This window comes from Phlebotomus papatasi, chromosome 2 (assembly GCF_024763615.1).
Source record: "Phlebotomus papatasi isolate M1 chromosome 2, Ppap_2.1, whole genome shotgun sequence".
In the NCBI taxonomy this organism is placed as follows: domain Eukaryota; kingdom Metazoa; phylum Arthropoda; class Insecta; order Diptera; family Psychodidae; genus Phlebotomus; species Phlebotomus papatasi.
The window spans coordinates 37,018,409-37,045,640 of NC_077223.1; the positions used below are offsets into that span (position 1 = coordinate 37,018,409).

At 33.9% G+C, this 27,232-nt stretch overlaps 3 protein-coding genes across 4 annotated transcripts; 2 read left to right on the plus strand and 1 right to left on the minus strand.

Annotated features, from left to right (window-relative positions):
• Positions 1–96: 96 nt before the first annotated feature.
• LOC129804045 (39S ribosomal protein L23, mitochondrial) lies at positions 97–754 on the minus strand. The gene is made up of 2 exons (XM_055851058.1): positions 372–754; positions 97–306 (listed from the first exon to the last, which is right to left on the minus strand). Exons 1-2 carry the CDS (start codon positions 663–665, stop codon positions 148–150), a joined length of 453 nt encoding a protein of 150 aa, XP_055707033.1. The 5' UTR covers positions 666–754; the 3' UTR covers positions 97–147.
• Positions 755–3,625: 2,871 nt separating this feature from the next.
• LOC129804046 (cytochrome b-c1 complex subunit 8) lies at positions 3,626–3,963 on the plus strand. The gene has a single exon (XM_055851059.1). The coding sequence runs from the start codon at positions 3,652–3,654 to the stop codon at positions 3,898–3,900; it is 249 nt and encodes an 82-aa protein (XP_055707034.1). The 5' UTR covers positions 3,626–3,651; the 3' UTR covers positions 3,901–3,963.
• A 125-nt stretch (positions 3,964–4,088) lies between these two features.
• On the plus strand, positions 4,089–24,026 carry LOC129804047 (heat shock 70 kDa protein 4). Of its 2 annotated transcripts, XM_055851060.1 has the most exons (6): positions 4,091–4,414; positions 9,856–10,733; positions 13,812–14,434; positions 18,449–18,553; positions 19,329–19,451; positions 22,955–24,026. In XM_055851060.1, exons 1-6 carry the CDS (start codon positions 4,308–4,310, stop codon positions 23,693–23,695), a joined length of 2,577 nt encoding a protein of 858 aa, XP_055707035.1. In that variant the 5' UTR covers positions 4,091–4,307; the 3' UTR covers positions 23,696–24,026. The 2 variants fall into 2 exon arrangements, with proteins under 2 accessions (XP_055707036.1, XP_055707035.1); XM_055851061.1 differs by lacking the exon at positions 18,449–18,553 and having other exon boundaries at positions 4,089–4,414.
• The last annotated feature ends 3,206 nt before the right edge of the window (positions 24,027–27,232 follow it).

Consider the following 27,232-nt stretch of genomic DNA (forward strand, 5'->3'; position numbering starts at 1 on the left):
ACAACATCTTTTGACCTACTCAACTCACCTTTTCCTTAGTTTCACGTACATTTTCTTTTATAGGAATCAGAAGAAAAATGAAACAAACTCTTCATGATTTTTGTTGATAATTTATTCAGCCTACTGGAAAAATACATTCAAAAGCTCCTAAATTGAATACCATCCGGGAACCGAGGGCCGCGATTTGTTTCTATCTAAAAATTTCTTGTGATTCTTCTTGCCTTCATCGAGGGATTTTTCCTCCTTCAACTTCTCCTTTTTGTCTTTAGGGAAGATATCAGGGAACTCAAAGCTCATATCCTTTGGCTAAAATGAGAGAAAATTCTTTCAGAAATATTCCAATTAAAATGTCGGTTCCGGGAGATACTTACAAGGATCACATAAGCAATTTTCACGTCATCAGCCTTTTTCACGAAGCCAAAATTAGAATCTTGAGTCGTCTTGCCACTCTCTATCCTCGTCCTTACATCAACTACGGGAACTTTGTAGATTTTCTCTAGGTAATTCTGAATGTCGTATTTTGTCATTTCCAAGGAACATGAGAATTCAACAACATTCTTTGGCTGCTCCTCCTTGGACCTTATGAGTTTCATCCAGAAATTCGGCAGGAAGACTCTCAGTTGAGGATTCCCCTTCTGATAGATGGGATACCAACGAGTCGACATGGTATTCTATGGAAAGAAACAGGAAAATAAACTGGACTTCACTAATTCCCCGGAAAATTGTTTTGACAAGAGCGCGTGAGAAAGGCCTATTCGGTCTTAGACTTTGAGAAACATGTTTCGTGAAACACACATGAAACATTTTTAAAATTGTAATTTAAGTTATTAGGAACAAGGGGTGAATCATTTAATTCTCCAAGAAACACTTTCGCTAAACCCGAAAAAAACTTTTTTCATCGCGAAATTTAAGAAACCAGAGATCTGTTAGTAAAAATGGAAATGTGAGTTACCTCTTGATCAAGAACGTTAAAAAGAATTTTGTTTAACCCTTTAAGGGTGAGAGCAGGAGAGGGTCAAAAATTGCGGGTCAGAAAAAATCTCTTTTTCTGACTTCTTTAGAGCAAAAGCGTAGGAAAACTTTTTTTGGATACTGGTGTCCCTATCGACCTTAAAGGATTAATTGAGTTAATTCGGTTGATTTATTTCAGCATATTGAAATTTTTCCTCTTTTCTTCACAAATTTTCGAAAATTTCTTCGCTTAAATCAACGTCTCCTGTGTATTTGGAGAAGGACTGTAATTGGTTCTAAATTCAACATTAATTCTCTCAATTCAATATTAAAATTTGCAGAATGTGTCTGTAATATTGATTTTATTAATAATATAATAATTAAAAACAAAGTTAATCTAAAGTTCTTTTATTTTCTTATTTGAAAATTTTTGTAATTATAATTAACAGAGAAAACGAGAAAACTTTTTATCAAAGTGAAATTTTGAAAGCTCTAGAAAAAAGTTTTTTGTTTTTTTTTGTATTAAAGCACGGATGTAATCATAGTAATCAAATTGAATCATTTTTTTCTGTGAATTCATGAAAATAGAACATACAGTAGAACCCCGCTATAGGCCATCGCTCTATAATCCACAATTCATTGACCGTTGATTTCAAAACACTGATTTTACAGTAGACTCTCTCTCAATCGGGAATATGGGGCAAAATGTCATCCAGTTTATCGATAGATTTGGGCATCAAAGCCTTTGTAAATTCCACAAAAAGTGCTCAATTATAAAGAATCACGATAAAACAGGAAGAACTACAGCGATTTTGAACGAATTAGCTTCATAATTAAACGTGAAAATTGTCAACAAAATTTGTCGCCCGATTGAAAAAGAGCCGATTGAGTGAGAGTCTACTATAAGTTAGGTTATGTTTTTTAGTACCCAACAGCAATGTTGCCATAATTATTTTAATACTTTTGTCAAACTTAATTGAGTAGTTGTGATAATTATGATCCATAATGAAGAGAGCGAGGACAAGTACCACAATCGCAAAGAAAGTGGAAGCCTTCGAGCAATTTAAATACGAAAAGTCGTTGATAATTTTAAAAAATGACATGGACTATAGTAATTCGTTAAGATCTGGCTACTTTTAAATTTCGGCGGCAGTTAAATTTGAAAAAGTTTGTTGGCATTTTTTAAATATATTAAGATTAAGGTTATTTAGTTAAGCAAATATGCTCAAATTTGCCATGGTTTTCTTAGTGTTATGTTGTAACTTTTCGTTCAAAAATTTAATACACTCAGTCCCGGGATTATGCAAATTTTCGGGACCGATAGAAAAACGCGCGAAATGGCTTTAAGCATCTAGAAAATTTGCATACTCGCAGACGATTTCTTTTGAATGAATCGGTCGTAGAACGAATTTTGCGCGGAGTAAAAGTACACTCAACTCTTCGTTATCCGGCTGACTGGGGGACAAAATGACATTTAGGTTTTTTGAATGATCAACGGTTTTTCTATTTTGTGCTGTGTGAATTTATTTTCTGTCTGACAAAAAACAAGAGAATTTTCTTCATGGTATGCTTATGTTTCATTTTTTATCACAATTATGTATTAAAAACTTCGATACAATGATAATAATACTTTAATTCACTATAGAGAAACTTTATGTTTAGTAAAAATAATTTTGAATACATCAAGCGCCAGTGTTTGGCAGCTGTCACCCGGATAACGAAGTGCCGGATAACGAAGAGTTGAGTGTAGTCAGAATAAAAAGATTCAACTGTTTGAAAGAAATTCATCAACAAACACTACGCTATGGCCAGAGTTCTTCCATAAATTGTTAAAATATTTAAAATTTTTACCTTAATAAAATAAATCGGCACATGAGGCAAATTCGTCGCAATTAGCCAGGGGGGTGACATTAGCTCTGAAAAATGCGACCAGTTTTAGTGTAATTATTTCCCTGTTTTCGTACAGATTTCACGAGATATCTCCGAAACTATGTAGGTTGCTAATTTAGGGTCTTCGGTTGCCTCTTCGTTATTAAATTGCCTTTTATTTTGTATTAGTATTTTTTACTAATTCATTCTACAATGACAGAAAACACCTAATACACTCAAAAAGTTTTTCGGCTCACTAGAAACATATGGGAAAATAGGAAATGTCATGCCCCTGCAATTAGCAATGTTTTGGAAAATGTTTCTGGAAACATTCTTAGTCTTAGACAGAACAATTTCTAGGTTTCATAATTCCTAAACAAAAAACTATTAGAAAGAAAAAAAATATTAGAAAAATATGTTTTTTATATACGCATGCCCACAATAAAAAATCTTAATGAAGGCCAATTTCTTTAAAAAAAAATAACTATTAATTTTAGTGACTACGCCCTTGTCTCTAACTTCAATGAAACATGAAACATATTGAATCCAATAGGCTTTTTTACAATAGTCTTTCCACTGCGCAAAAGTCATCAACCGCTGTCAGTGTGTTTTGCAAAAGGTGAGTAAATTTTCTTGATTATTGCTGCTTTAAATAGTTTTATTAGTGAAAATCATCTTAAATCTGTGAATTTATTGTTTAGTAATGTCTTCAAAGTATAAATTATTCTTCAAGAAGCATTTTTTGCCGAGAAATTGATTATGTAATCTTTTGTTTTGCTTTCCTAACCTCTCGACTGCCTTTCCAGGGAACTTGAGAAAAGTTGGTGAAAAATGGGAAAACACTTTGGCGAGTTAGCAAAGGTGCGTGGGATTGTTACCTACAAGCTGTCCCCATTCGAGCAGAGGGCATTTGCCGGTGTTGTTAGCCATGGAATCCCAAATACGTTGAGGAGGATCCGTTCAAGCATATTCCGAGTTGTTCCACCATTCATCGTGGGATATTTGGTGTACGACTATGTGGAGACACTCCATCACAAAATGAGCCGTAAGAATCCAGCTGACTACGAAAATGATGTTTAGAGAAATCATGTAAAAAATAAATTATTGTAGACCTAAAGGGGAATATAAATTGCTGGGCAGTCATTGAAAAATCATTTTTATATCATTGTGGTTTTTGTCTTTGGTTTTGTTGAGTGTTTGCGGTGGTATTCTGGTAGATGGCGGTTTCGTATTCACCATCTTTTGGATATTCACCATTTTTCCGTCAATCGATTGTCATTCGAAACATCACATTGAAAGCTCTCTGTTCTCGAATCTTCCAAATTTCTCTGAGAGTTTGTGGTGTTGCAGTTTTGTGACGCTGATTTTTCAGTCATTCACAAATCCCACTGTGTCCAGCATCTCGGCAATCGAAGCTGTGTTTCTTGGATTACCGGAAAAGTGTGTTTGGATATTGCAAGAAGTGGCGAAAACCCAAGTGAGAGAAGATGTCTGTGATCGGTATCGATTTGGGGAATGAGTCGTGTTATGTGGCTGCCGCAAAGGCCGGTGGTATTGAGACTCTGGCCAATGATTACAGTTTGAGGGCTACTCCGTAAGTAAATTCATTCACAAACCCATTGACTTTCCCATAAAACAGAAAAAGAAAAAAAATGTCAAAATTTTCCAAGAAATTTCCGGATATAAGATGTCTGTACTTTTTTTTCTCGAAACGTTTCCATGGCATTGTGATTATAGCGAAAAATTCGCAGAAATCAATCACAATTGGCCTTATCTCACAAAGGATTTCTAATAAAGAAATCAATAAAATTCGTATTTGGAAGAAGAAAAAATGATTGAGGTTAGGGATAGGAGGCGCTGTGGAAAAATTGCACGATGCGCTATTGTGTCAAGGCCAGCGGTCTGGCGATTGTTGGAAGAATTTTCCAGAAGGTTCTTGACTTTTTCCAGAAACTTCCAACTGGATATCCCGAAGACCAATGGAATCGTCCCTTGGCAACGTGCTAACCCCGTGCCTCCTAAGTTCGTTCTGGAAAAAAATGAATATAACTATTTTTTCTCTCGCTCTCTCTCACACTCCATTTAGTCCGATCTTTGCCTTGAGCTTTACCTCTCATTAGCAACGTGAATTTATCGTCTCAAACACTCCAATTCGAAACCATATGGGATATTCCTCTCCATCCCTCTCATAAAGTTAGGCATCAGTCAGATCCATGAGCAAGCGACATTAGATGACTTTTCTTAACACGTGGTGTCGCAATTTTTATCAAAGATCATTCATCGTTTTATTTATATCTCAAAAAAAAAAATTCTTCACGCAATATTTCCCAAATTTTGCAACTTTTACAACTCTTGAGGCCACGGATGAGACAATTCTCAGCCTAAATTTGGCCAGAGAGGTAGAACGCGATGGAAGAGAGAAGACAAAAGACACACGATCAATGAGATTTATGAGAGTGCAAGAGGGAGAAGGATAGAGAAATAAGCCTTTAATGGAAACTCGCGGGTCTCCAATAGCAAATAAAATATTTTCCGCACGATTCTATTGATGCTGACGCATTGATTTTTTTTATCTGCATTTTTTTTTCTTTTCAATCTAGGTGTTTATTTTTCTCTAGCTTTTTTTTGCTAGCCTTCCAAAAAAAGCAAAGTTGCAGTTTTCATTTTTGGAATGAAATTGGGCTTTTAAATGTTTCATGTTTCATTCTTGCCAAGAGATCTCAATGTTTCATGTTTCTTTTAAGTAACGTCAGTTAAATAAGTATTTGTCGTAACTTTATATTTAACATTTGATTGCTTTAATGAACTCACTTCGGAAATAGGGAAATTTTATAACCTTGTTAAAAAACGTTTAAAAAAATTATCCTAAATGCCTTACTGTGTTATCACACTTGCACATTAAAATTTTAATATGATTCACATTAATTGTCGCTGGTGAGAGTCCAAATGTGTAATTTGTGTGTGTGAATCATTTTATATTCAAAATTTGATCTATTTGTTGATAAAAAACTAGACTTGGCCCGCAAAATTTGATATAAATTAATTTATAGCATTAATGCGAAAAATTAATGCAATTTTCTCTTTAATTTTTTAATGTGAAAAATATTTATGCTTTAAGTAAATTTAAACTTGTTTTTGCAGGCCAAGTCCACTTCTTTATCAATAAATAGAAAAATCCCAAATATTAAATGACTCAAAGACACAAATAACATATTTGGACGCTCACAAGTGACAATTAATGTGAATAACATTAAAATTTTAATGTGTAAGTGTGATAACGCCGTTAAATTAATGAAAATTTATAAGTAGGGGGACTGGGCTGGGGCAGTAATAAACATAGGGTAGTTGTAAACACTGATTTTTGATTCACTACCTGGACTTCTGTTGATCATTACTTGAGTGGACAAGGATCTTTATAGTTTCTATGAATTCATAGGTCACATTTTCTGAAGTCTAATAGTTAATTTTTTAAAAAAAAATCAATATTTATAACTGTACTGACTGCCACATTTCCCCCTAGTTTTTGAAACACCCATTTTTTGTGAAGTTCCGATGAATTTCTAAACAAAATTTTCTTCAACAGCATTTGTGGTAACTTTTTAAGCTCATTTGTTTTTCTTTTCATTTGTTGCAAATAATAATTTATTGTAATAATTTCCTAATTAAACATTCACATACTTTTCCAAAATATCCAAAGACAGCGTTGATAACGTGTTGAACCATATTTAATTGAATATTTGTAAGAAAAAAATGCGAACATAGGGTAAAGGCTCATAATTTTGTCCAGTCTGCTTATAAGCATCGATGTTCCAAGTTTGAAGTCCGATATTTTCAATCTAATTGACTTTTTTTTGTTACTCTTTTCAGAAGGGTTGTTTATTGTCTTTGTTTTTACTAAAATTAGTCTTAATACGTTTAAAAATGAATTGATATGTAGAGGTGAATTTGACCCGAAATTTGGACAACTTGACTGTAAATTTGGACAGCTAATCCGCCTCAACTGGATGCCCATTGTTCTTCATTTCATGAACCAATCTTACCAAGTCCTCTTCCTGTTCATGTAAGGCAAACGTAGAATGTCACAGAAGCCCGGAAACTTTCCATATCATTCATTAAAGTGAGTTGACTTCGGTACTCCAAGTACGTGCGGATTCGCTCATTCCCTGACCTTTCCGGGAGCCTTTCAAGGCATTTCTCGCTACATCTCTTTCGTAGAGATGATGTTCCTTTGTTTCTCCAGGCATTTGTCCAACCTAGTCATCACAAAAGCTAAAACTTCAAGAAATTTCGTGAGAAAAACACCTGTCCAAAATAAGGATTATCACCTCACTGGTAAATGTCTTAAAAACTTTCCCATTTTTCACACGAAAAATCTAATTCACAAGGCAAATCTCACTTCAAGTCAAATGTACAAATCACCAGTAACGTGAATCAACACAATATTCAATGAATATTTAATAATATCACTCAAAAAAAGCGAAGAAACATTGTTAGTACTTCACCGCAGCTAAATAAGACTGAAGTAAACACGAAGATCTGTCATATTTCTCGTAAGCAATTGCTCACACTGAATTTTCAACAAAGCAATTTCAACTCAAATCATATTCAAAATTTAACGTATTTAGTGTCAAAATCTTCCAAAAAGAACAAATATTTAGATAGAATTCATTATTTATCAAATATTGGAATAAAAATCCATCATTTTAATCAATTTATTTTTAGTGTCCATTGTTATCCTCAAAGTGTCCAAAATAAGAAACTGGACAAAATTATGAGCCTTTCCCCTAGAGGTGAATTTGACCCGAAATTTGGACAACTTGACTGTAAATTTGGACAGCTAATCCGCCTCAACAGGATGCCCATTGTTCTTCATTTCATGAACCAATCTTACCAAGTCCTCTTCCTGTTCATGTAAGGGAAACGTAGAATGTCACAGAAGCCCGGAAACTTTCCATATCATTCATTAAAGTAAGTTGACTTCGGTACTCCAAGTACGTGCGGATTCGCTCATTCCCTGGCCTTTCCGGGAGCCTTTCAAGGCATTTCTCGCTACATCTCTTTCGTAGAGATGATGCTCCTTTGTTTCTCCAGGCATTTGTCCAACCTAGTCATCACAAAAGCTAAAAATTCACGAAATTTCGTGAGAAAAACACCTGTCCAAAATAAGAACCATCATCTCACTGGTAAATGTCCTAAAAAATTTCCCATTTTTCACACGAAAAATCTAATTCACAAGGCAAATCTCACTTCAGGTCAAATGTACATATCACTACTAACGTGAATCGACACAATATTCAATGAATATTCAATAATATTACTCAAAAAAAGCGAAGAAACATTGTTAGTCCTTCACCACAGCTAAATAAGACTAAAGTAAACACGAAGTTCTGTCATATTTCTCGTAAGCAATTGCTCACACTGAATTTTCAACAAAGCAATTTCACCTCAAATCATATTCAAAATTTAACGTATTTAGTGTTAAAGTCTTCCAAAGAGAACAAATATTTAGATAGAATTCATTATTCATCAAATATTGAAATAAAAATCCATCATTTTAATCAATTTATTTTTAGTGTCCAATTTTATCCTCAAAGTGTCCAAAATAAGAAACTGTACAAAATTATGAGCCTTTCCCCTATATCTCAAATACGACTTTGTAGAACAACAAAAACAAAAATATGTTGCGTGCTCCATTCTAAAGAAACAGAAAAATCTAAGAGATATTTTATTGACTCGATAGCTTCCAAGATATTATTAAAATTGTTAACGAGGTGTATAAGTAAGACAAAAACGATTGCAAAGTGTTCGAGCTTTGCGGAATGCTCTGAAATACCATAGATGCTTGCTATCTACGAAGAATAATTTCTCCTTATATATCTACCCAATAGTAAAGTTTTTTATTTATCAAAATGATGGATAAAGTATCGTACTATAAGTGTCATCATTCTGCAATGTATTTTTCCATTTTATTTCTTTTTTAATGTTTATCGGTTTACAGCGTTTACAGCCTATTTTATCAATTTAGAATTTATTTTAAAAAATACCGAAAGTAGGGAGAAATAATACAGTTATTTTCGGATAAAATATTTGTATCGGTTCATAGCCGATTGGAACCGAAAATTGTAATAAAATTTTCAAAGACCGCGTTATGAACAGCAAACCTTCGTTTCTGAGAATTATAACACCTATCGAACACATTTAATTTAGCCCAAGAATTGTCCCCTTGGTGAGTTCAATCTTTGGTAATGAAAATACCTTTAGAAGGAACGAATAATGCCTTTGAGGAGTATGGACGAAATTTTCACATAGATAACCTCTGAAGCATTTTTTTTATAATTATTTAACAATGATAATGTAATTTACCTCTAAATTCTTTGACTCTAAAATTATCGAAATCGGTTTTTATTACTTCTTTTTTTCTTGAGTTCGAAAAACAAAAGAAACGATAAAAATTATATTAGACTTGAACAGACAGAATTATCAAAATAAATTTAAAAATTTATCTTAGATTTTAAATACGTTAGGTTATATCAGTTTCTAGGTTATTTATTCACTGAGAGAAATCCGAAAAAGTTAAAATAACATTCCGGAACTGTTAATTTTACCCTGCTGTATTGATCCGAAATCGGTGTAAATATTACCCTTTTTAGGTGTATTAGGGGTTAAAGGTACCCATTTTCATGTTAATTTTACCCTTAAAAAGGTGTAAACTTAACGTTAAAAAATGTTGATATATTTTTACACCTGAAAAGTGTTAAAGTTCTGAGGAAAAAATGTTAATCACACCCTTATTTTTTCTCAGTGTTTTAACAAGACAATTATTTTTTCTAATGTCACTATGTTACCTAATGGTTTCAGACATTATATCTAGAATTGTTTTTGGCATGCATAAATATTCTTATTGGATTATTCATTCATGATTTCCCAAAATATTTCATCATAATTTCATGATAAAACCAAAAAATTTCATCATTCATTCTTAAAAAATAAAGAATTAGAGTTTATACAAAAATGCATTAAATTTTATCCCCTCAGTTCATGTGTCGCTTTTGCTGGTAAAAAACGAATACTGGGAGTAGCTGCGAAGAATCAGATGGTGACGAATCTGAAGAATACCATTTTTGGATTCAAGAGGCTCTTGGGACGCAAGTTCAATGATCCCCATGTCCAGAATGAACTGAAAAAATTGCCTTTCCGCGTCGAACCGTTCCAGAACAATCTCATTGGCATACGTGTTAACTATTTGGATAAGGAACATGTTTTCACGCCGGAACAAATCCTGGCGATGCTCTTTACCAAACTCAAAGAAACATCAACGAGTGCCCTCGGTGGTGCTCAGGTGAATGATTGTGTCATTGCTGTTCCTTGGTATTTCACAAATGCCGAACGAAAAGCCCTTCAGGATGCTGCAGCTATTGCTGGATTGAATGTTCTGCGTCTGCTGAATGAGACAACAGCCACGGCACTTTCATATGGTTTCTACAAGCAAGATCTACCGGCACCTGAGGAGAAATCTCGATTTGTGGCATTTGTAGATTGTGGCCATGCATCACTCCAAGTGTCCATTTGCGCCTTCAATAAAGGCAAATTGCGAATGGTAACGAGTGCATGTGAGCAGTATGGAGGACGGGATTTCGATGAAATCCTGGCCAATTACTTCAGTGATGAATTTGTGGCTAAATACAAAATCGATCCACGATCAAATGCAAGGGCATACTTGAGACTTCTCACGGAAGTTGAGAAGATCAAGAAGCAAATGTCTGCAAATAGCACAGTTTTGCCGTTCAACATTGAGTGCTTTATGAATGACATTGATGTGTCATCGAAATTGCAAAGATCGAAATTTGAGGAATTATCTGGACATCTTCTGAAGCGCATTGAAGAGACTATGAGAAAATGTCTCAAGGATTCAAGTAAGTAAATAATTTTATTTTTGAATAATTATTTCTTAAATTCAATTTGATTTATTTATAAATTTAAATTGCATTCTGAACAATATATTCTTAAGATAAATGGGATAGGGGACGCTGAGGCAGTTCACGCAGCTGAACTTTTTACATACATATTTATTTATACATAAATAATGTAAACGAGGAAAATTGGAAGAGAAATGCATAAAAATGTCTAAAAAACTTTAAAGTCGATTTTCTCGGAAATTATGAGAGATAGAGGCCTCTAACATGACATCACATTAGAGTTTCATTTAGGCTTAAGAAGTGCAAGATCCGCAAACAATTTCGCGACACGCGAAAAATTTCGCGACCCGCAAAAATACGCGAAAAAGCTCACGATCCACGAAAAATTTCGCAAGCCGCGAAAAACTTCGCGAGCCGCGAAAATCCGCCAAAAATTTCGCGAGCCGCGAAAATCCGTGAAAAATTTCGCGAGCCGCGAAAATCCGCCAAAAATTTCGCGAGCCGCGAAAATCCGTGAAAAATTTCGCGAGCCGCGAAAATCCGCGAAAAATTTCGTGAGCCGCAAAAATTTCGCGAGCCACGAAAATCCGCGGAAAATTTCGCGAGCCGCGAAAATCCGCCAAAAATTTCGCGAGCCGCGAAAATCTACGAAAAATTTTGTGAGCCGCGGAAATCCGCGAAATATAGAGGGAGAAAGAGGGGGAAATGGCACAACACCATGTGTCACGCAGTTTCTCCCGCTTTTTTTCCCACCAGACGCTACGAGCAAAATTTTTTAAAATTGCAATCTTCAACTTGAAAAATCTCGAGAAATCATGAAGCAATCTCCATTTTTTTTTAAATTGTTCTACTCAAGTAGCTCTACAACATGAACATAAAATGGTTCAAATTGCATAGGCCAATTTCTAGAAAACCTATAAAAACCGGTTTAGAATGGGTTTTTCAAAAAACTAATAACAGAAATCGTCACATGCGCTAGTAAATATGTTTAAAAAAAATTTATGAAGATATCTCTTTCCAAACCGGAGATATTGCGTACTACGGACGGCCGGCCGGACCCGAAAATGGCGGCTTATCATTTTCGGCATTCGGGATGTTCAAAATATATACCCTGTGAATTTCAGCTCTATCGGAGCACTTTTAGGAAATCGGAGTATCACAATTACTGTGATTATGAAGGAATCACACCTAATTAATAGATGTCCCAAACTCCTCTTAGGGTATGACCCAAGTTCTTTTATGGAATATTGTGCCTGCATTATTGTATTATCACTGATTTATTGTCAATTCTAAATAGTTTTAAAATAGATACCTGATGAAAAAAGAAAAGTTCATAAGAAATCGATTAAGAAGTATCGGGAATAGTCTGGTCAAGTGTGCCTTGGGTCAGGTCAGGATGCATTGAGGGGAGAAGGATGTCACCTATCATTGAAAATGTCTCGATCTTGCTTATAAAATATTTTAAAATTTCGAAATAAAAAATGGAGTATCTCTAAAGAATCAAGATTACAATTTTCGAAAAAATGATTTTTCACGTTTCATCAAGGGAGGAGTGTAAGTCATTTTTGGAAGGCCTCGATCTCAGCATAGGATACTAAAATTTCATCGATATGCATCGTATGATTTTCGAAATATTTTACGTTGAATTTTCGAAAATCGATTATTCGTTTTAAGCACTCCTAGTGGTGGTTCAACGATGTTTTGAAAAGTTTTAGTATTGTAGAACGATGCATCACGGATTCGATGAAATTTTATTAAAAGTCCCATTAGAGTAGCATAATTAATACTTGAGCCATCATCGCATCTGTGCTCGTTGGGATAGAAGCCGTCACTTAAGGTGTTAACGTCTTGAGGGGAGCTGTGCGCACGTCCTTTTCTATCAGTCATTCTATCGTTGCCTTTTGGTGAGTGCAGTGAAAAAACACGTAGGATATAATTTGGAAAGTCGGCTAATTAGGAAAGAGCTTAATTTCACATGGAATATTGTGATGAAGCCGCCTTCGATGTGCCCGTCTTTCGATGTGTCCGACCTTCGATGTGTCTGACTTTCGATGTATCCGACTTTCGACGTGTCCGACATTCGGTGTATCCTACTTTCGATGTATCCGACATCCGATTTTCGATGTGTCCGACTTTCGACGTGTCAAACTTACGATGTGTCCGACTTTCGATGTGTCTGACTTTCGATGTATCCTACTTTGGATGTATCCGACATAGGATTTTCGATGTGTCCGACTTTCGACGTCAAACTTTCGATGTGTCCGACTTTCGATGTATCCGACTTTCGATGTGTCCGTGTCCGACTTTCGATGTGCCAAATCTTTCAATGTGTCTGACTTTCGATGTGTCTGACTTTTGATGTGCGCGTCTTTCGATGTGTCGGACTTTCGATGTGTCCGACTTTCGACGTGTCAAACTTTCGATGTGTCCGACTTTCGATGTGACTTTCGATGTATCCGTCTTTCGATATGTCCAACTTTCGACATGTCAAACTTTCGATGTGTCCGACTTTCGATGTATCCGACTTTCGATGTGTCCGTGTCCGACATTCGATGTGCCCGTCTTTCGATGTGTCCGACTTTCGATGTATCCGACTTTCGATGTGTCCGACTTTCGGTGTATTCTACTTTCCATCTATTTGACATCCAATTTTCGACGTGTCCGACTTTTGACATGTCAAATTTTCGATGTGTCCGACTTTCGATGTGCCCGTCTTCCGATGTGTCCGACTTTCGATGTGTCTGACTTTCGATGTGTCCGTCTTTCGATGTATCCGATGTGTCCGACTTTCGTTGTGTCCGACTTTTAGTAAATAACCCAAGAAAGTCTAAACAATATAAAATTTAAGTTCCGATCTGTCGAGGTTTCTATTTCCCTCGGGTCACAGGAGTTCATAGATTGCAAGGAATGTCAAACTAATTTTATTCATTAATTTAAAAAAAATCAATTCTAGGCTGTATATATTTCAGTTCAAAAATAGTTTTTTTTTAAATTTACTACCATTACAAACATTTAAGTTAAATGTGTGAGATCACATTTGGATTTATTGAATTATTGTATTTGAAAATTCAATAGAACTCTCTCTGGATGAGATTCATTCTGTTGAAATTGTGGGCGGAAGCACACGTATTCCGGCAATTAAAGCAGCAATTGAGAGAGTATTTGGCAAGCAGGCCAGTACGACTCTGAATCAAGATGAGGCCGTATCGCGTGGTGCTGCACTTCAGTGTGCAATTATGTCGCCAGCTGTCCGTGTGCGTGACTTTAAGGTGCAGGACATTCAGAATTATCCAGTTCACGTGAGTTGGGACGGTGATCCGAGTGTTGAGAATCGAATGGAAGTATTTCCAGCACTTCATGCTGCACCATTTAGTCGCATGTTGACCCTCTACCGTCGCGACCCATTTGCCATGGAGATTTTCTATGGTGATGTTGTACCGTATCCGGATCCACATATTGGACGTTGGGTGATTCGTGACATCAAGCCAAACAGTGCTGGGGAGTCACAGGAGGTCAAAGTGAAAATCCGTATTAATCAGAATGGCATTATAACCATTGCGAGTGCATCGTTGACGGAGAAGAAGGATCAAAATGACACCAATGAGGCAAATGCTCCTGAAGTCAGTGAAGGAGGACAGCAGGAGCAGAAGCAACAGACTGCGCAGCAACAACAGGAAGAAATGGATGTTACACCTGAGGTATGTAGTTGCTGTTTCATTTCACAAATCCTACTTAGCAGGTAGATTTATTTATCAATATTCTTTTCTTGCTCTTACGAAACTTTTGTGTAAATTCCACATAAATTGTCTCTTTTTTTTCAACTTTCACCAACATGACAGAGTGATGGATAAATAATCAAAGCTTTATTATCTCATTCTTTACACATTCTAATTTCTTAAATTTTCCTTATTACAAAGATTTTTTTTTGATAAAAACTTTGAATGTAATTTGTGTACAAAGGACAAGGAGGAAATTTTTATATTGCATTGTGTGCTAAGGATTCAGGAGAAAACAGTGTTGAATGCGATTAAATTTAATTTTGTGTTGAATTTTGGGGACAAAAAATCGCATCAGGGGAGGCTATAAATAGACCTGCAGCCAACTTCAGTTCTGTTCTACAGATTTTAAACTGTTGGTCATAGCCTACTCTGATTTCGCCCAATGCAAATCTCTTGTGGACCCCAAAATACTACCGTTCGGAGAATCTTGCCTACTATTGAAAGCTTATTTGTAAAATAATTCTAATACCCTTGAACAGGGGCATGGGGGGCCGTGACATTTCCTGTGTTTCCCATATGTTTCTAGCGTGCCGAAAAAACTTTTGGGTTTATTAGCTGTTTTCTGTCAGTGTAGAATGAATTTGCAAAAAATATAAATATGAAATAAAAGCCAACTTAATACTAAATGGGCAACGGAAAACTACAAATTGGCAATCTACGTAGTTTTGGAGATATCTTGTGAAATATGTACGAAAACAGGGAAAAATTTACACTAAAACTGGTCGCATTTTTCAGAGCTAATATCACCCACTTGCCTCTGAATGTGCACAATTTCTTACGGTAAATTTTAAAACTAAAACTTTATGGAATTTTCATATATGAATGAAATGGCCGAAATTGCAAGCCGGTCGAAGTTTAATGCAGCCCCTTAGGATAATTCTCTAGACACACTTACGACTTAAACCGAGAGACGACTTAGTGGAAAACGATAGAAATGTAATTTAACCCTCTAACGGTGTTTTCTTTAATATGCGAAAAAAAGTTCTAAAACAATGTTTTCTATGATAATTATGATCCAATAAAGTTGAAAAAACTATCCATTCTTCATTATCTCTTTTAGTTTAGGCGCTAAGTGAGAAAATATAGAATTTTTTTGAAACTCTTTTTGCTTCTAAAATTCACATTTTTAGTTTTCTCAATTTTTTTATATAAAATATACAAAGGAGAATGACATATCTTTCAGTAAAAAATAAATTTATTTTAGTCAGATAACTTTAAATCGGTATTTGTATGGAAATTGGAAATGATTTTTTTTGCACAAATATTTTTTGTTGCTTTTTCTCTGACCTGTCCCACAAAACTGGGAATAGCAACAAAACGAAGAGTCAAAATGAGTTCAAACTTTCATAAGATGTTTATAAGACTATTACCGAGGACACTATAGCACTTTTAAATAAATAAAACCTTTATTGTCGCTGTAAATGTGATTTTTGTGAAGACCGTCTGGAGGCGGTCTTACCCGTTAGAGGGTTAACCATTACTTCTAATATAATTACGCTAAGCCGTCTCTCGGCTAATCCTCAGGTCTGTCAAGACCCTAAAGCGGCCTTCAGACTAGAGGTTTAATCCAGTTCTCGATGGTCTCAAAATCCTAAATAACAAAAAATTTTATTGCTTTTTTAGAATTTAATAGGTCATTTGCCCTTAATAATCGAATCCTAAGTCATTTTTTTCCAAAAATCGTGATTGCTGAAAAATTAGAGTAGTTAAGCCATATGGCTAAGTCTTGCGTCTGAAGCCCGTATAAGACGGGGTAATTCGGAATCATGTCTATTTTGGAATTTTGTGATTTTCTCTATTTCAGATGTTCAAAAAGAAAAAGAAGACCACATTTCCTAAAAAGGCGAGCTTCCACTTTTGCGCTTATTTTTTTAAAAAAACATTCAAAATTTCATAACATTTTCAAAAAAGGAAAAATACCAGTTAAACACAAAATTTTGAGTTTAACTTTTCAGGGAATACAGTACTCCACAATACTTATAAACAGTTAAAAAATCAAAATTTTTCGAAATCGCGTTTTTGAAAAATATTGTTTTTTGATTTTTCAAAAGAAAATGTATTTTATTGACAAGTTTACAAATTTAAGATACATTTGACACACGTGTTGAAATGTTGATTTTTTTAACCGGAATTAAAAAAAAATTTAATTTTTTCAAAAAAAAATCCAAAAATTTTCAAAAAACATTTTTTTTGAGAAATTAAAAAAACAAAAAAAAACATAATTAGTACATTTATTAAATGTGATTTAAAGCTTTATTTTGTCAATAAAAGGCATTATTATTTGAAAATAAAAAAAAAATGTTATTTTCAAAAACGCGAGTTAGAAAAATTTTGATTTTTTAACTGTTTATAAGTATTGTGGAGTACTGTATTCCCTAAAAAGTTGAACTCAAAATTTTAAGTTTAACTGGTATTTTTTTTCTTTTTTGAAAATGTTATGAAATTTTGAATGTTTTTTTGTTTTTTTTTTTTAAATAAGCGCAGAAGTGGAAGCTCGCCTTTTCAGGTAATGTAGTACTCAATGTTACTGATCAACAGTAAAAAAAATGAAAATTTTTGAGAATGGGGTTTTTGAGAAAAAATAATTTTTAAATTTTTTCAAAAAAAAATTCAAAAGACCGTTACAAAAAAACTTAAAGTTATACTTTAAGTAAAACTTTAAGTATAACTTTAAGTATAAAACTTAAACTTATACTTTTAAAGACTATAAAATTATCTTTCAAATAAAAAAAGAGTAGGAAGAAATCTCAACCCGTTCGCGAGATAGAGCATTTTGAAATATTTGCTAAAAATCTCAATTGACGAATGAAGCGCGAGACGCCATCTTTGGCGCCCTGTATCTCCGGCCAGAAAAATTTTTTGGGCAAAAAAAAATAGTGATATATTATTTTATCGTGTATTTTAACATATGTAAAATTCAGAAACATCTGAGACCATGAAGGGTACCCGACGGTACCCCTACGGTCGTCTTGAGATGGATTGGCCCAAATAGAATTGATTTTCGGATAAAAATTAATTATCGAATATGAACCGGTTCAGAACCGATTGGAACCGGTTCAGTTTTATAGGAAATTCTAAGACCTTTCCAACGAGCCCAAACATGACCTCATTCGCTTGATAAATACGCTTTCTAGTGTCTTTTTAACCTTTGACCTTGAAAACCGTTATTAGGAATGATTCAACGGTATTTTCGTCTAAGGACGAAATGTTCGCCTGGATAATCTCTAAAACATATCCAAAAAATGAAAAGAATCGCACGACGCGTTTTCGAACAATCCCAAAAAACATGGTTTTGAACAATTTTTTACAGTTAATGTAAAATGGAGCTTTGGGAAGTTTCTGGCATCATTCTCCAATGTGAACTTCAAAGGATTTGTAATGTAAAAAGTTCCGTGCGCAGCCCTTTAGAATAAAGTATATCATTGTTCTCATTAATAATGGAAAGTTGGTCGATACAATGTAGTTACTCCAAAGAACTGTTAATAGAAAGGAAAGAAATGAGAGCAAATGAATATTAAAATGCATAACTTGGATGTCACTGACCCTGTTGGTAGTAAAAAGTTTCCTGAATATTTTTTTTGTGATTCTGAATTATTTACATGTAAATACATGCAAATGTTCTAGCAGGTGCTGAATTATTGGTTTTTATTCTAAGAAAGGTATCCTTTTGAAGAATTAAATGAATTGTACTTAGTTTTTTTTTATTTAACCATTTATTAAACTTCTATTAGGATTTATCCATGCATATTCAACTTTCGTAAAGAGTTTTCACTAATTAAAACGTAACACAACATGTTGAGAAGAAGAAAAAAAGAAAAGAAACAATTTTGGAAAAATATTCTAAGTTGATTTTTAATTTGAAAGAACAAAAAAAAACAATAAAATTGTAGAGAAGTATTTACCGGGATAATTGATACATTGCATAATGCACAGGATTGCAGTGACAATGAGGATGAGAAGTATGATGGAAAAGACATAAAATCGCCATCGGCATCAGGACCAGGGTGGGCGCAGCGGGTAAAAGGATGGTTTACCTCGGTACGTGTATTTGTCAACCCTATTAATTTTTCTGCGATCACTTTGAAATTCCAGTCAGAGAAAAGGCAAAATAAAGATGATGAAACTAAAAAAAAAAGCCAATATCCATTGAAAAACGTTTCCAATCTAACACTAAACATTTCATTTAATAAAAAGTTTTGACCTTTTTTATTTGGATGACTGGATCTGAAATTGAGTCTAAATCTTTTTTTTTTGAGTAACTTTGTATAAAATTTACCATCAGCCGCCTGCCTGCCCTGCTCCACAGTGCCAGTGTTATAAAAGCAAAAACTGAAAAAAGAGCGAAAGAGAGAGAGAGGGAGAGAGAAAGTGATAAAAGACACATTGTGATGTGAGAAAAAGGGGGTGGAATTTTCTTTGAGAAAGAGAATGTGTTGAGTTGTTTTTGGCTTTTATCATTATTTGTATAGTTTGCATGTAATTTTCATCAAATTTCGATGGATTTTTATTTATTTATTCATTGTACATTTTTTTTATGATATTGTTTATAGTTTGTGTTGATAATTTTGTTTAAAAAAAGTCGTTGAATTTAGGTTATTCATTGGAGCTTTGTCCTTTTATTTATCCATCCTTCTCTTTTATTGTTTATTTTTCTTTCTTTTTTTGTAAAATAGTTTTAGCTTTTGTTGGGGGCATGTGGAGAGCATCCAGGCTGGCCAAATTAGATTATCATAGTGATATCATTCATTCATTGTTTTAAAGTGAAATTAACAGTAGACAATCTTTTTCTTTTCTCTTTTCCTTTGATCAACAGGATAACAGTGGCGATGCTAAGAAAGAAAAGAAGAAGTCAGGTGTAAAAATAATTGAATTACCAATTGATGTGCAGACTCATGGATTTTCATCAACTGAACTGGGCAGTTACATTGAACAAGAGGTAGGTTCATTTATATTATGATTGGGCAATGGTTTATTATTTGTTTTGCGAAATATGAGAAATCGACTTTGATGATACACCCCAAAAAAATGGTTACGTATTGAGTATTTTATTGGGGAAAGTTGTTTAACAGTATTAAAATGAAAAAGGATTTTATCACTTCTTTTTTTAAACCGGGTAAAAAATTAAAATTTACTCAGAATTGAGTTGAAAATAATCCGTTAATAATATATTATCTATGAATTTTCTGTTTATTATCTCTTCATAACCGGTAGAAAGTGGTTTTGACTTTTCTGGGATGTAAAAAGCCCTATCAAGTGAATCAATACTTCCCTCAATGGTTTTAGCAATATTGTCTCTAGATTTACCGTTTACCGATTCTTAACCGATTCATAAATCATTCAAAAGATCGGCCAAAATATTTTAGAAGTAATAAAATTGATTTTCGCTAGTTACTGGTTCAAAACCGATTGGAATCGATTCAGACTTCTCAAAAAATCCAAGATCTTTCCAATGAGTCCAAGCATGATATCATTCGGTTTAGAAATACGCCCGGTCCTCCTACAGTCTTTTAAACTTTTGATCTTGAAAAACAGTTATTATGAATGATTCAACAATATTTTCGTGAAAGGGCGAAATGTCCGCCTGGATAATCTCAAAAACATATCCAAAAATGAAAAAAGCACACGACACGCTTTCAAGCAATTGTTGGGGAACGGGAGAGATATCGGAACAATAAGGAACATCTTAATGGTCCCAGGGTTACTCCGAAGTTAAGCTCGCAAACCGTTTCTCATCTAGATATGATAAGTGAAAAAGCAAAAAAAGACTATCCAAGATAATATTAACTTACGGAGGCAAGGGTGGTGTCATTGAAAACCAGATGCAGATATCTTGTACGTTTAGCCTCTAGCCTTGTGGCAAACTTTCGGACAAATTTAAAAAAAAAAAAGATTTTTTTAAAAATATTCGAAAAGACTATCTCAGTAAAATAAAACAATCATGGGTTAACCGATTAAGATCAATACAGCCGAGTTGCAATTTTCAATATCTTTCAAAAAAAAATCCAAATTTAAGAAAATTGGTTGAGCAATAGACCTTCTGATGTGATTTAACTTTGACCTTCGAAAACTCTTGTTGAACCGTAATCATTGGTGCCTATTGACGAAATATTCACCTTGACTATCTCCAAAATATAACCACAATCAACGTGATTCTGAAGAAAGGGCAAGGAAGAAACGTCTGATACGTCTGATGATAATATTCATTTATAGAGGGTCATCGAAAACCGGAAGTCAATATCTCTTAATGTTTGGGTTCTTCCGACGCGACTGGTGATAAATTAAAAAATCGGATTATCTATTTTTGAATTCGAGCACGAAAAAACATGGTTTTGAAGGAATGTTGAGAAAATTAACCCTTTATGGACGAGAAGCTTTCCGCTGAGCGAAATTCAATGAAATCAAGTTTTCCTCGATATTTTAGCGTAAATAAGAGTTTTACGGTTAAAAAGAAATTTTCCCATCCCTACGAGTCTTGGAAAGCTATGGGTCATATATAACCCAATCGTCCTTAAAGGTAAAAAAACACAAAATTTTTCAGACGACTAGTTTACTCGTTTGCTCTATTATTTTTGAAAGATAAATAACTTGAATATATTTGTAATATTAAAAAAATATATTTAGAATACGAGTAAAAATTAAAACGATCAAAAATTAATTTAAAAAAATCTCATTCAATTTTTGGCCTCAAACACTCTTGGAGACTTGTACACAAAAACAATAATTTTTATGAAAAAATGTATTATTGTTTACTTCATTTTTAATTTTTATGATATTCTCGAAACAAATTTCGCATACTGGTAAGGGTGGTAAGGTAACACAGAAATAAATGTCGCATGCCTCACAAATACAATTGGTCTTATAATCCTTTTTTCTGATAGCACCATGTGTACCTCAGTTTTCTTCGAAACATGTTTGATGGTAATGTTGTTTGTCTCTGGGAATTTAAGACGTACAGTTGCACATTTCTGTGGATTCCGGAGTTCTTCCGGAGTTGATGCGTTCTCGATGAAGACTTCAAAGTCCACTTCTTCCACGTCTTGTTCCAAGTATATTATGTCGCTTTCGTTCACGACAAGATTGTCGGCATCATCGCTATCTTCCGGGCATAATATGTGGATGATTTCGGGTTCATTGATCATGAAATTTTTTTTTCCATTTTTGAAGTCATCTACAAGATTAAAAAGTTATGAATTTACAACATATACGCAGAAGTATCTTATAAATTATCAAAATATTACCTTCTTCAGTCAGTATTGCACTGGGAAATCTCAGCTATCTCACCTCAACTATTTTGCGCACACATAAACAAAAACATGAAACAGTCTAACCTCAAATCTTCGAAAATCCACTAGAGACAAATTCGGTGTTTTTTACCTTTAGGGACGATTGGGTCATATATGACCCATGAAAATTATGAAGCTTTTCTGAAAATACCAATAAACTATCACTTTTACATTGTTGAGAAATATTATGTATAGTTATTATAGTTTCTAGTCACAAGAGGTTTTTGCTTAAAAAAAAATAGAAATATTAAAAATATTAAAATTCAAGTACCAACATGAATATTTGAAAATTCTTTATTTTTGAGCTCAAATATTTTTTATATAGCAAATAGCTGGAGATTTGCAAAAAATATCCTAGATTCCTACATCTTTCTACTTCGTGATTAGGTACAAACATTAGAAAGAACTAACTTCAGGTAGTCACGAAAAATTATTTTCTCTATGGGTCACGGGTGACCCAATCGTCCTTAAAGGATTAACCTTTTTTTTATATTTAGTCACATCTGATCTTTGGGATACAGAAAAAATTAGTTAAAAAAACGAACATATTCAGTCATCCTTTGCCAGCAATTTGTCTGAAATGAAGTGATCTTTTAAAAAGATATGAATAAAGATGTAATAGGATTTATAAAATTTATAAGAATATTCAAATCTAAATTATTTAGGAAGTTTTTGGTTCATGAGATTCATACAATGATGGAACTTGTCAAGAGTCGTCTTGGGGCGGGGGAGGGGGTTGTTGAAGCTCTGAAATCGCTATCTCAAACTGCTTGATCTGTAGTTCAAAAAGTAATCGTCAAACGCATGTAAAATGTTAAATGCATGTGTGTAAATACGAGCAAAGAGTTTTTGGGAGTAGTAATTCGTCTAAATCGTCTTCCGGAAGCCTTCTCTCTGTCCAAGACTTGCTCTTTTGAAAATATTGTTCAAATTTGAGGAGTGAGAAATGTCATCTATATCCCCCAAATGTTCAAATTTGAGGAACTCTACTGTATTTCCAAACTGAGGAGTTAATTATTGCACTCTCTGGTTGGAATTGCATATGCGTTGCTCACAAGAATTATAGCCTAAAGCTAAAAATTGCTTTCTTGCGAAAAATCACATATAAAATCGCAACAATATATTGATGCATTATGAAATTATTTGTGCGTTTTAGAGCAAAATGATCTTCAATGATGTCGATGAGAAGGAGAGGGTAGATGCTAGAAATGCTCTGGAAGAGTATGTCTACGAAATGAGAGATAAATTGCAGGAAGATGGTCCACTAAGTAATTATGTTGCATCGAGTGATCGTGAGAATTTGGTAAATCAATTGAATAATTTGGAGAATTGGCTGTATGAAGAGGGTGAAGATTGTCCCAAGGATGTCTATCGCAATAAATTGACATATTTGCGTGAGCACATTGATCCAATTAAGAGTCGCTGTGCGGAATATGAGGCAAATCCAGGGGCACTAAATGAGCTTGGGCATGCTATACAGTTGGCTCATAAAGTTATCAATGAGTATCGCAGTGGTGATGCAAAGTATGAGCATTTACTGGAGACGGATATGCTGAATATCAGTGAAACGGCTGATAAAACACTGAAATGGCTGGAGGATACACGAGCAAAATTGGTTGCTACGCCCAAAACTAAGGATCCACCTGTGAAAATTGTCGATATTCAGCATGAATATCAAACACTTACCACATGTGTGAATTCTGTACTTAGTCGACCTAAGCCGAAGCCACCTACGCCACAGCAGCCGCCGCAGCAGAATAATGGGGCGACGGAGGGTGGTCAGGCGAATCATGATCAACAGCAGCAAAATCACAGTGAGGACAAGAGCGGAAGTCAACAGCAGCAACAATCGCAACAGCCAAAACATGCCAACGAGGACACAATGGACATAGATTAAATTCAACAATATTTACGTATGTAAACTTTAATTTGCTGAACATGTCTAAATTAATTCAAATAATTTTTTTTTGATTGATATGATTGATTGATGAGAGTAGCTGATTTATGCGGAATTGACTATAATTATTATTATTATAAAATTCTAATTGTTTGGAATTATATACTGAACATTGCAGAAATATAATACCCCAGCACAGAATCAAGAATTTCAACAGTTTCGCTTCGAAAATGTTTTATTGAAGATTCGATCACAAAAGAAAAAGAATACTGCCCCATTGTACCTTAGAACAGAAAGTTAAGTCCGTTTATAGTTTGCATAGATTCAAAAACTGATACCGCAAGGTGTCCTTCAGGAAAATTTAGGAACTTTAAAAAAAAAATCTTTAAAAAAAAGCCACTGTGTCTGAATCAACCCCATTGCCCTTGCTAGGTTTTCAATCCATTACTAAAAAAAACAGAAAAATCACTTTGTGAAGAATTTCTCAATATAAATTGAAGAGTTCAATAAAAAAAAAGAAGAATTAGTTATAAATAGAAGATAATTTAAATTGGTGGAAAAAACGTGGTATTTTAATTCATTGCAGTTTTTTTTTAAATACTATATACAGAAAAAAAAAGAAGAAAGTAACAAACTAATGAATTGCACTAATATTGCTTCATTCCATTTCTTCTCAAATTTTTGCAAAAAAAAAATGAAATTTCAACTTGAAATTGTTATCCTGAGAAATTATCCGCAGTAAATTGCTGATTTATGCGATTGATAATGTCCATAATTTTTGAGGAAAGTAAAGGAAAATAATAGAAATGATTGTAATCACAGAGAGAATGAATGATGATATGATTTGTATTCTCTTTGAAAATTTGAGAGAAATAAAAGGTGTAAACATTTAATGTGTATCATTTATTTTTTTGGTTTGAGGGAGTTTTTGGGTCATTGCATAACTTCATGCCGTGTTTCCTATATTTTTTTTAACCATGTGCTTGACGATTCCATTTTCAAAGAACGAGAATGCTTTTCTTTCGAGAAAAATAAGTTTTTGAATCTCTGAAACGTGGCTGACCCTCTGTCCCTTGTCAAGAGAGAAGCCAAGTATCCCGGGATTCCTTTTGAAACAAGACGATTGAGAAACACAAAGGAACCCATCAAAAGAAAGGTAAGTTGCATCCAAAAAAATACATCCTTCCGACCCTAGACCGCAGATAGTTATACCTTATGCAGTTTTTGAAGGCTACAAATTAAGCGGTACATCGTCTCACTATCTGCTAAAAAAAAACTTACAGTGGCGACAAGATAAATAGCACAGTTTCGGGCACTGTAAAAATTACACTGTAAAATTACGGAAAATTATGCTTTTGAATTATGAAACTAATAATAATAAATAAACTTGTGAATAATTACATTTTGAATATGAAGAAAAAACCTGAACGTTCTATCAAAAAATTTAGTACGGTAAAAAAATTCTTGAAATGGCACATATTAAGGGGACAATATAAATATCACACTCTATAAGAAGTGATAGTTTTTGGCTTCTACTGTAGCAATTAATAACTTACGAATTCTATTTAAAAATTAAATTTGGATTACTTTAGTATTTAGTTAAGTAACTTCTGGAAAAAATAAGCGCTTGACAACGAAGGATCATTAAGGAAATCAGGATTTGGCACTATTCTAATGTGATTGTATTTCATGTAGTGTGAATATCTGCTTAAAATTATTTTAAATTAGTCACATTCGAGAGATTTATCGTCTGATCAATCTTTTCCTTTAAGTTCAACAGGATTGATGTCCTTAGATCGTCCTGACCAATCCAGAAGGTCAATTTTGTCCTGATTGAATTACTTTTTAAAACTCTTGACAGTGTGTTTGGGATCATTAGCTTGATTAAAACTTAAAAACCAAAAGCAAATTCTTTTCGATCTTGAAGTACATGTCTTGTCCACAGATATCCTTGTAAACAAATTGGTTTATATTGCCTGATATTCCATATACAGACCATACGCCACTTCGCAAAAAGTAACCCCATACTATAAAATTACCACTGCTAAGTTTTACATTTTTAGTTATGTATCAAGGACAAAATTCTTCACTTTTGAGACATTTAATATTTTATTATGTCCAATGATATTAAACTTAAAGAATATTATTCCAGAATTACAGGTCCTCCTGCATATCCTTTAACAAAAATCAAACAACAGGTACGGTTTCGTTTAAATACTAACTTTGTACGTCTGGCAACGCTTCTAAACCGGGTATTTTTACATAATTGACTTTTAGTAATGCTCACTTGAGTTATTTCTTTAAATTTCTTTAAATTTTGTTCAATTTGTTCCTTTGTTTTCGGTACTGCTGCAGAAGAATTCAATTTTATTATACGAACAATGGCAGAGTCTTTACTAGAAATGGTAATTCTTTTCAAAATTTATGATTTTTTGCGTGATTTTTAAGTTTGATCATAAAAAATTATTGAATTAATCGTTCTCGTCCTTGAACAACACAATTTATTAAAAACATTTTAGTTATCCTAAACTTTTTTTTTACATAAAGCTTGTACATTTGCACCAAAGGCTTTACTTACATGATTTTTAAGTTCTCATAACTTTATTTTACGAAAATTTGTGGCATTAATGTCTACAAAGTCTACAAATGATCAAAATTACAGGAATATAATGAATTTGCAAATAAAACAAAATTTCAGGTAATATTCTTAGAGAAAATTTAAGTGTGCTATTTAAATTGGCCGCACGAATTATCCCTAAACTCATTAAATGACAAAAACACATAGTTTTAACAGATACAAATATTAAATAATTATCATTTTTATTTATAAAGGTCATTATATTTTCAAAAAAAAAAATAAAGAATAATCAGGTATAAAGATTGATATTGTATCAGAAAACATCAAAATCGGAAAATCGCTGAAGGTGTGCTATTTATCTTGTCGCCACTGTATGTGGGGGTTAAGCGGTCTTCAGACTAGAGGTGTAGCCTAGTTCCCGGAGGTCTTACGATTCCAAATGGTAACCAATTTTATTGCTAAATCTAAATCTGAATCTAAAAGATCATTTTTCTTTGATAATCCAATCCTAAGTCTAATTTCCCAAAATATCTTGACTTGACTGATAAGAAATTATAACAGTTAAGCTATATGGCTAAGCCTTAGGTCTGAAGCCCGTATTAGAGTATCGAGTTATTTCTGACTGACCGGACTGAATCAGTTAAGTATATAAAAGGTATAGAGCGACAATCAGAACAAGTGATTCCCAACCCACAAATTTAACCAAAATACAGACAGGAAAAAGTTCCTGCCTCCACCCAAGCTTGAACTGGGGACCTTTCGCTATCTAGGCGAATGCTCTACAAACTAAACTATGGGGGCCACTGGCTCTGATTGTCTTTGCCACTGATCTCAACCAATTGCCAAGTGCACTTCAACTCATTTTCGACTCACTACGAGCCTGGAGAAATAGTATCATGCGTTCAATTGAACCAGCAGCCCATGTCTTCCATGGAGAATTAATTTCTCTCTGTGCATAA

What these genes read in the sequence shown, in the direction of transcription:
- LOC129804046 (XM_055851059.1), top strand. Translation starts at nt 3,652, where the DNA reads ATGGGAAAACACTTTGGCGAGTTAGCAAAGGTGCGTGGGATTGTTACC.
- LOC129804045 (XM_055851058.1), bottom strand. Translation starts at nt 665, where the DNA reads ATGTCGACTCGTTGGTATCCCATCTATCAGAAGGGGAATCCTCAACTG. An exon ending in AAATTGCTTATGTGATCCTT is followed by an intron (nt 307 to 371) that starts GTAAGTATCTCC and finishes CTCTCATTTTAG; the next exon opens with CCAAAGGATATGAGCTTTGA.
- LOC129804047 (XM_055851060.1), top strand. Translation starts at nt 4,308, where the DNA reads ATGTCTGTGATCGGTATCGATTTGGGGAATGAGTCGTGTTATGTGGCT. An exon ending in AAAATGTCTCAAGGATTCAA is followed by an intron (nt 10,734 to 13,811) that starts GTAAGTAAATAA and finishes AAAATTCAATAG; the next exon opens with AACTCTCTCTGGATGAGATT. An exon ending in AAATGGATGTTACACCTGAG is followed by an intron (nt 14,435 to 18,448) that starts GTATGTAGTTGC and finishes CATAATGCACAG; the next exon opens with GATTGCAGTGACAATGAGGA.